Consider the following 9,314-nt stretch of genomic DNA (forward strand, 5'->3'; position numbering starts at 1 on the left):
TTGTCCTAGCTCCCTGACTTTCCAGTTAGAGATTTTCTTTACCCTTATCTTGTTTCTTATTTACATTCTTTTGCCTAATTGGGTTTTGAAGGTATTATACTGGATATCCAAAGGATCTTGGGCCATCAAGGGTTATTCGTTTTACTTCAGAGCGGGAGTTTGTCCAGCTTCTTCATCAAGGTTACCCTGTGGTTGTTGCATTTACCATCAAGTAATTTTGCATTTTGTTCTCTTTTCCTTGACTGTTTGTCTTGCTCATGAACCTATATACTCAAGTCATGCATTTCTAATTTATGCAGGTGTAACCTTACAAAGCATCTTGACAAAGTTCTTGAGGAAGCAGCAGTCAACTTCTATCCTCATGTAAAATTTTTGCGTGTAAGTCACTTCTAGATGCTTTATTTTGCACTCGTCGTCTTCCTAATTGGGATGTTTGGTTAGACGTGACACATGTTTTTTGGGTGCTTGGTAGAAATATAAGCTGTATAATGTGATGAATCGAAAATGTGATGCCTCTCCTTATTGCCCAATTAAACATTTAGAAGGGGAACAATAGGTCCACAAACAATTCTTCATGTTTCTCAAGAGCAAAATTTTTGTTTTCCAGAAGTAGTATTCCATAGAAGTTGTTAGTTTTTGCATTTCACTTTCCTCAATGCTGGAATATAGCTGAAGCCACCTTCTTTTCATGCATATGAAGGTTATTGTGCATTCATTACGTCGGTTTTCATACGAGAATGCTTCACCACAGGCGTATATATTAGTGTGCCTACACCTGGATGCTTACATGGTTTATAACTATCTTAGTGCTAATAGCTGTATAACTGAAATAAATTTTGCCAATGTACATCGCCGATCATTGAATTTACATTTGAATTTACATTTAGGAAGAATTCCCTGTATTGAGAATAGTCGGCCATCTCACTAATTTGGTTCTGTGCTGGAAATATCTTTGCTATAACAGGTTGAGTGCCCAAAGTATCCTGGTTTTTGTATATCTCGCCAGAAGACGGAATATCCATTTATTGAGATATTTCATAGTCCTGAACAAGTAAGTGTAACCTGAAAACCATATCTTTTTGTGGTTTGCTTTACATGTACATTAATTGACAATTATTATTATATTCTTTATAATGTCATGCCAAATTTTTTGAACGTCTGATGGAGCAATTTGTCTTTCTAGTTTTGTAGAATGTTTTTGTGGAATTGATAATGTGCCCATACTCCTCTAATCCCACATCCTATTAAAGGTCTTTCATGTGTACTAGTACTTAAGTGCGATGTAATAGAGAATGACTTCTGGCTGAATGTAGTAATGAGAGCATTGCAAGTCTGGTTGATGGATAAGTGAGAAATGCAATTCATTTGTCAGTGTACATGAAATGAAATTGGTTGAAGCTTGAAAGTGCAGAACACTTGCCATAAAATTCATCAGGTAATGCTTTCCTGGCTAATTCAAGCAAAGATGAAGGGTTAAAATTCTTTTTAACTGTGTAGTGTATTTTGAGCTAGTTATCATGATAAGATTGATAAAATTTTAAGGTTTTAGTCTATACTTAGTTCGAGTTGCCGACACTTTGACTGTAGCAAAGTTATAATAAGCTGTGGTATGCAACCTCATTGTTTGAGTAGAAGTGAGTATATAAATATCTTTGTACCTGATTGCCTGGATTTTTTAATGCAAAGAAGAAACTTCAACAAAGCTGTCTGTTTTGAGTGTCCCTATGCATATGATTTTAGGGTTCCAATGAAACTTTAGCTATATTTGGAAACCCAGTTTGTTTTTTTGTGTCAATACCTTCACAATGACAAATAATTTGATGTTGAGTCAAACATGTGATGATGAATACTTGTATTCTTACAAAAAGCTAGATTATCTAGTTGACGTTAAAGGGAATTTTTGAAATCTTACAAAAATCAGTATTATCTGTTTGATTTAATTTTTTTTTGAATTACCATAAACATACCTAAAAATGGTAATGACAAATCTGATCATTGTTTACCTCTTGAAATTATTGGGTCCGTATGGATTAGATGATTTTTTTTAGGAGCCATGCCATAGCATTGTATCTCAAAAACTTTACTGTACAATTATATGATAGGGTGTTTTAAGAAGTTAAAATTTTTTGGGGATGTTTTTATAATTTCAAAACATCTTCTTCCTCCCTACCTCAGCCTCCCGGCCGCCCTTCACTCCTCTCTGCCGGCTCCCTCCACCGCCACCGCCACCGCCACCCCCACCCCTCACCAACACCGCAAAGGACCGCCACTTCCTCCCTCCACCCTCTGTCCTCCTCTTTCCCCCTCTGTCCTCCTTCCCCTACCCTCTTCCAAAAACTAGGAATCCATACAGAGCCATTATTTTGCTTAAGTAGTTAATCATTCCAGTAGAAAATTCAGCTGTATTGGGAAACCCAGTTTTGCTTCCTATATATGCATTCATGGCAACAAAGAGTTTGATGTTAATCAAACATGGACTCTGATATTAATGAGAACTTTTACAAAAAAATAAGATTATCTGTTGATACTAATGGGAGTACTTGGTCTATTACAAAAATCAAGAGTATCTGTTCCATTGCCACCTTGAAATTTTTTGAACTTTTTCAATACTGAAAACATACCTATGAATGTTAATCTAAAAATCATTTCTTTTTTTTTTCCCTTGAAATTATTTATTTGTTATCAAGGAATAGAGGATAGCATAAATATTTGGTCTCCTGTCCTCATATATCCACCTACCAGCAAAAATTTCAGAAAATGGAGTCAAGTGTGTGATCAATATGGGGTCAACTTTCCTGATCTTCTCTGGAATTGTAAAAACCTTAAATCTTGTTTATTATATGTGGAATAATTTCATTTTGGGTGTTTTATCGAGGATATGCCAGCTATTTGGTATTTGAGGCGTTTTCCTCTCCTTATCTCTTTCTTACTTGTGGATTTAAGTAGTCAGATTCTTTCTTTCTTCAAGAGAAGGTAGTTTCATGATGCTTTCTTTTTCCCATTTGTTTTGAGTAAGAACTTTTGGTAGTATTGTGGACCCGAGCAGGGTAGGATGCTTATTCCTATTTTGTAAGTCCAAGTCAATTAATCTAAGATTTGGGCTATGTGCAGCTGACAATTACGTGCCTCATTAAGCTCTATCTTTGTCTTTTGAACCAGGCAATTAATCATGGAAGGGTTGCTGATCCAAATATTACAAAATACTCTGTGCAAGTTTTACCTGTAAGTTTTGAGTCTTTATGGACTTGCGGCAGTCTTTCGTGCTATGTTCTCTTATCCTTTCTCTAAGATCTCAATGTCTTTTCTTCTTTTTATTTTTTCATATAGTGGCTTCTAGAAAGAAGCTTTACTTGATGATAGCTTAAATTGCATTAGAGTGTCACCCCGGATCTGAACTGTTGCTTGTTATCATACTGGCTCAAAGTGGTTCACTATTTTACAAGTCGACCATAATTTTCTTGTGCACTTTAAATTCTGTAGTTTGGATGTCTTATGTCTGTCTCACTGGATGACCAACTTTGTGATGAACACTATTCTGTGCTCAGTATGTCCTGATCTAAACCAAGTTCTTATACGTGGTACAGAAGATTTTCCTTTATGGTAGTTGCGAATAACTAAATAATTACAGTTCTGTTCTTTTACTAGTGAGTTTCAAAGCTTACCTAAGAAAACAGAAAACCTAGAAAATCTCTTAATGAGTGATTCTAGCAACTTGTCTCATGTATACGCATCATGTAACATATGTTGCTTATTATATGTGTGGGCACCTACAAGCCTGCACAAGTTTACATGAACATATAAGGGCGTAGGTAGGCTCTGGGTCTGGGTCTATATTGTACAAAACCAGATCCTTCGCAACCCATAATTCTCTTACAAGGTCTGGTTCTTGGTAAGGTCTGTGTTTGAGAATTTGAACTAAGAGTTATGAAACTATGATGGAACTGGATTGGGTCGGCACAAAACCCTCCCCATTGACATGCTAGTGAATGTAGTTTCTTCTTGGTAAACAATTTTTCTCAACAAAGCTATATGTATCTAAGTTGTCACATATGTGAGGTAGCCTTTTGAGAATTCAAGTACGTAAGTTCTGATAGTTTGTTACTCTTTAAGCATATTTGAAGACCATAGGCATGTTTTGTGTAAGTATCAGGGCTGTGCCAGTAACTTTCTTTTATTTTTTTTTTATGGTAGTAATGGTTAAATAGTCTTAAAAACATTTACGTAAGCAAGAGCTGTAAAAGTATTGGTGTTCAAGAGCTGCTAGAGAGCTTTTTTTCCAAACTAGTGATGTGTCATCAGTTAATTGACGCAAATTTTACTTGCTGTTTGGTTATTACATGAAAATACACAGTATTAAGCAAAGTTTTCCGAGCCTTGTGGAAAAGTAAGAATCTCCAAGAGCATAGCTGGTCCGTATACAAGCTAGTGAGTTTGGAAATTCGCCATTCTTTGATTCTTCTCCTTCTCCTACTGATGCTTGCTACTGTAGAATTACTGAAATTATCTTGTCAAAGATGAACAAAATTGAAAATCAACGTAGTCAGCAGTGGTCAATTCACAAAATGTGATGTTTTTGGGTCTATTTCACAATCATATTTCATTATGTAAGAGGATTCTTCGTAAAAAAAATTGGGGTTTGCGTATCACTTGATAGTGTTTTGTTGTTTTTCTCTGTAGAATGTAGTGAGAAGGACAAACTTAATGCCTCTGAAGCTACATATGCTAGTTTTATATGGGCTTTGCCCATCAATTAGATCTTTTTCACCAGATTGAAAATTGATGAAGAGTGAAGCAGTGACAAACATCTTTACCTTTTATTGTGGCATCTGAAATTGGATCAACTGGGAGCTGCAGCATATATGCCTTCTCATGATGCTGTCAAAATCTTCCACTATAATTAACCTTTAGTTGATACTCAATGATTACAAGTCCCTAAGTTGGCCTAGTTGTTAGCAACAACATTTTGGAGGTGTTATGTTTCTGACGTCTGTTGTGAAGGGATTTAGGCAAGAAGAACACAAATAGATATGCTCTGGAATCTGGATGGAGAACTTGAGGTGATGTTGTGTGTTTACGCTGTAGCATGCAGCTCATGCCCAATGAACTATACTTCCTGGGCTTCATTGTTTCCCATGAAAAGAGAACATACTAAGATACTTGTCTAAAGCATCGCATTGTCATAACTAAAATGGGACATCTTGATGGCTTTTTAAGTCTGTTGGAAGTGAAGGACCTGATGCATTCTTATTAGTATTTAAACAGATTTTTTAACTGCTTAAATTGTACTTTCATTCATGAGCCAAGTAAGTTGAATTTTCTTATTCTGTTGAGTTGGAAAATTTTCATAACAAATACAACTGAAGTATAATGAGTACTAGTTTTATATGGAATATCATAGTCTTCAGGTTATGATAGAGCTGGTTATGTCTGTTGATCAACCTTATAGACGTCATCAGTGTAAAAGAGATCATTGTCAAGAGCTTAACACATAATCACATGTTAAATGCTATTGGATATGTGGTGAAGACCAAAGCCTTGCCCATGTAAACATTTGTTTACAGTGATACCGTATATGACATTAGCCAAATGTCTATGTTATAATCCTCATTCTATAGAATTCAATTTCTTTCCAGTATGTTTTACCATCTGAAACTCAATCTTGATTGCTGTTTGTAACAGATTGGATTTTTCACCTTCTGAATCTTTTTATGTATTTTTATCATCCTTAGCCTTTTGTATCTTGAATGTGGAACTCATCACTTTCTTTCAACCTGAATACGTGTTAAACTGTAAATCCCTGTTTTCTACCTTAAGTTAGCCTTATCTTAAGTTTGATAGTAGTTAGTATAAATCTCTCTCTCTATCTCTCGTTCTCTCGTGACGAATTGTTGTTTGATCAAGTCTTTGTTTGCATTCCCAGTTCAACTATGATGTCAGCACCTATGGTTTCAGAGAATTTTTCAAGCGCCATAGCATACAGCATTCTGGTCCTAGGTGAAACTTTACTGAGTTCAGCTTTTTCCAAGCGCCATGGCATACAGCATTCTGGTCCTAGGTGAAACTTTACTGGTTCAGCTTTATGTATATACTCCAACTGCAGTAGGATATGGCTTCTGAACTTGGAACTCTTCTGGCGTTTAATTTTTCTGGGGAAGAATTTGGAGTGTACTTGATTTGCTTGGAATATATAAGTCCTGAATTTGGCTTTCAGATGGTTGAAGTACTTGACAAACTTGTTGCATCAATCCAGTACGTAAAGCACTGCTTCTTTGTTCCTCAATGTTTTAGTTGCAAAACCAGGAAGAACAAGAGCACGAGGTGCTCTTCCTTCATGTAGGATTTAATGTTTTAGCCGCTGGAAATTTTGAATCTTTCACGCGTTTTGCGAATTTAATCTTTGCTTTTGATTTGTTCCATACTAGTCAAGGTAAAATATTATAAGCATGCCTTACTGTACCAGTGTGCTTTGCCATTGGAGCTCATTTTTTACCTGATTTAGTAGGGATCAACCAAAAGCAAAATATATAATATTAAGTGAATTGGCAGTTCGAAATTTTAGTACCAAAAGCATGCTCTAAAAATTGCATGACATTGGAGTGAAATAGCAAATAATTTGTATCTATTGTAAAGAAACGCAAGGAGGATGTAAAATGATAAAGTTGCATTGCCCACTTCTTGCGAAACTATTCACTTCTGTTTGTTCGTTTATTCGCTAATCACTACTATTATTAGTTACAATTGATGTTTTTCTCGACTCTTCTATTCATATTGGAGCCTCCATTTTTTATAAGCAAAACATGTTCCCAGTTTTAGCTCAATGATATCTTCAAACTGCAAGGTCATTGAGCAAATTGTGGAACAAGTCATAAGTTGCTCAATGACCAATCAAAACTTGCTCGATAATCAAAACCAGCCGTCAAAATATATTCCTAAAATGAGTTTGAAAAGCAATAATCTTATCAAACTTCCATAAGATATAGTCATATAGATAATCACCTATTTATACTTTAATGGAACATAAAAAAATAAAATTGATATTTTTTTTCCTAATGAGAGTAGAAACATGATGAGAAGGGGTTTAAATGCTAGGTTAATTATGTACAAAGCATTTATAAGTGCATCGCCTGCTTCAATTTGTAATTTTATTTAATTTTATAAACACTCTCCTTATTCTTTGAGATTAAGTGACAAGAAGAGATACCAAAAATTGATAAATTTTCCATAATACAGAAAGATTGGGTAAGAGATGATTTAACTGATGGCACAAAAATAAAAATAAATATGCTAGTTATGAGATTTATTTGTTTAGAAAGTAATTTTTTAGGTTTTTATTTGTCTAATATTTATTGGAAAAGATATGTTAAAACTTATAAAATATTAAGATGTATAAATCATATCTCTAATAAATATTTAAAATGGAATATGAAAAAACGATACTTTTTGCAATAAGACTACAAGCGTTGTGCTAGGAAAGATGTATATAATCTATTTTTGTTATGAAATAACAAAAAATGTGGATGTCCCTTTGTATTCCCAAGGGGATTAATTCATGATTTTATGGCTACATTATGTATAGAAGTTACAATCCATAAATCTATTCATGTAGTGGAGAAACCGTTTCATAGGTTTCTTCATATTATTGTAGTAGTGGATGTTTAATAGAATTCATGTACTTTTAATCTTGTAGTGCCTATATATAGAGGTACATTGAGACCCTTTGTGAGACTTTTGTATCTTGTTGAAATATAAGGATATCTTTCTCCCTTTTCTCTACTTCTTTCTCAAATATCTCTATTCATATTATAGTAGTTTATTAGTTTTACAACACGTTATCAGCATGAAAGCTCTACTTTTGAGCAAAAGATGAAAACGGAGGCTCTACATTGAACAAAGGTGAAGCACTAGATTTTATCGAAATTCTGCTCAAGAAAATTCTAAGGTAAATTTCTAACTCAAAAACTTATTTCAATTTCTTATGGCTAATCTTACAAAACAAGAGTTTGTACCTCTTGATATTTCTGGAAAAAATTATTTATCATGGGTATTGGATGTTGAAATCCATCTTGAGGCAATGGGTCTTGGTAATACTATTGTGGAAAAAAATGAATCCTCAAACCAAGACCGTGCCAAACCTATGATTTTTTTTCGTCATCATTTAGATGAAGGATTAAAATCAGAGTATCTTACTGTTAAAGATCCTCTTGTCCTTTGGCGAGATTTGAAAGAAAGATTCGACCACCTGAAGTTGGTCGTTCTTCCAAAAGCCCGATATGATTGGCTTCACTTACGGCTGCAAGATTTTAAATCTGTCAACGAATATAATTCAGTCATGTTCAGAATCACTTCTCAATTATCATTATGTGGCGAAAAAGTCACTGATGAAGATATGTTAGAGAAAACATTTTCTACTTTTCATGTCTCTAACATGCTCCTGCAGCAGCAATATCGAGAGAAGGGATTTAAAAAATATTCTGAACTTATTGCATGTCTTCTCTTGGCTGGACAAAACAATGAATTGTTGCTGAAAAATCATGAGTCCCGACCAACTGGTGCAAGTCCATTCCCTGAAGCGAATGCGATCCAATTTCAAAATTCTGGTCGAGGTCGTGGACGTGGCCGTAGAGGTGGCCGTGGAGGAGGTCGCGGACGTGGTCGTGGCCGTGGACGTGATCGTAATAAATTTGTGCCTCGTGAAAATTTTAACCGTGGCAAACAACAAAATGTTTTCCAAAAGAGGGAAAATAACTACGATCAGAAAAATGAAGAAAAGAAAGTTTATGAAGAAAAATGCTACCGGTGTGGTATGGAAGATCATTGGTCCCGTACCTGTCGTACGGCTGAGCATCTTGTTGACCTCTATTAAGCATCATTGAAAAAGAAAGACAAAGGTGTTGAGACAAATTTCATTGATCAAAAGAATGACTATGATGATGGTAATGATGCTGACATGACACACCTCGATGTTGCTGATTTTTTTGAGCATCCTGAAAATGTCAACAAATATCCCATGATTATTTAGATATTTTTATGCTGCTTTATATCTTTCATGTAATTTCCTTTCCATTGAATATTTATTTTCGCATCTTTATTAATATTTATTTTTGTTTGAAATTTTCTTCCTGAAGAAGAAATTGATATCAAATATTTGAGATTAAATAATGGTGATGATGATATTTGTTTCATTGATAGTGCTACTACGCACACCATATTGAAAAATAAAAAATATTTTTCTTGTTTGAAAATGGGAGAGACAAATGTTAATACCATTAGTGGTAGTGCAAAATTGATTGAAGGCTCCGGAAGAGCCACTATAT

At 34.7% G+C, this 9,314-nt stretch overlaps 2 protein-coding genes across 8 annotated transcripts in view; both read left to right on the forward strand.

The window, feature by feature from the left end:
• The window catches only part of LOC113693877 (uncharacterized), a 37,104-nt gene extending 30,645 nt beyond the window's left edge, over positions 1-6,459 (forward strand). For 5 of the 7 annotated variants that reach the window (XM_027212636.2, XM_027212634.2, XM_027212633.2 and 2 more), the window contains 5 exons: positions 92-211; positions 300-378; positions 965-1,051; positions 3,160-3,222; positions 5,921-6,459. In XM_027212636.2, coding sequence (XP_027068437.1) covers positions 92-211; positions 300-378; positions 965-1,051; positions 3,160-3,222; positions 5,921-5,998 — 427 coding nt within the window. In that variant the 3' untranslated portion in view covers positions 5,999-6,459. The remainder of the gene's footprint in view (positions 1-91; positions 212-299; positions 379-964; positions 1,052-3,159; positions 3,223-5,920) is intronic. The other 2 variants (XR_011817144.1, XR_011817143.1) reach the window with 1 other exon arrangement.
• Positions 6,460-8,071: 1,612 nt separating this feature from the next.
• LOC113693254 (uncharacterized) lies at positions 8,072-8,863 on the forward strand. The gene has a single exon (XM_027211817.1). It carries the CDS (start codon positions 8,072-8,074, stop codon positions 8,861-8,863), a length of 792 nt encoding a protein of 263 aa, XP_027067618.1.
• Positions 8,864-9,314: the final 451 nt, after the last annotated feature.

This window comes from Coffea arabica, chromosome 6e (genome assembly GCF_036785885.1).
Source record: "Coffea arabica cultivar ET-39 chromosome 6e, Coffea Arabica ET-39 HiFi, whole genome shotgun sequence".
Taxonomy (NCBI): Eukaryota; Viridiplantae; Streptophyta; class Magnoliopsida; order Gentianales; family Rubiaceae; genus Coffea; species Coffea arabica.

Bases quoted from the DNA above. Each gene is read 5' to 3' on its own strand.
- LOC113693254 (XM_027211817.1), top strand. From the start codon at position 8,072: ATGGGTCTTGGTAATACTATTGTGGAAAAAAATGAATCCTCAAACCAA.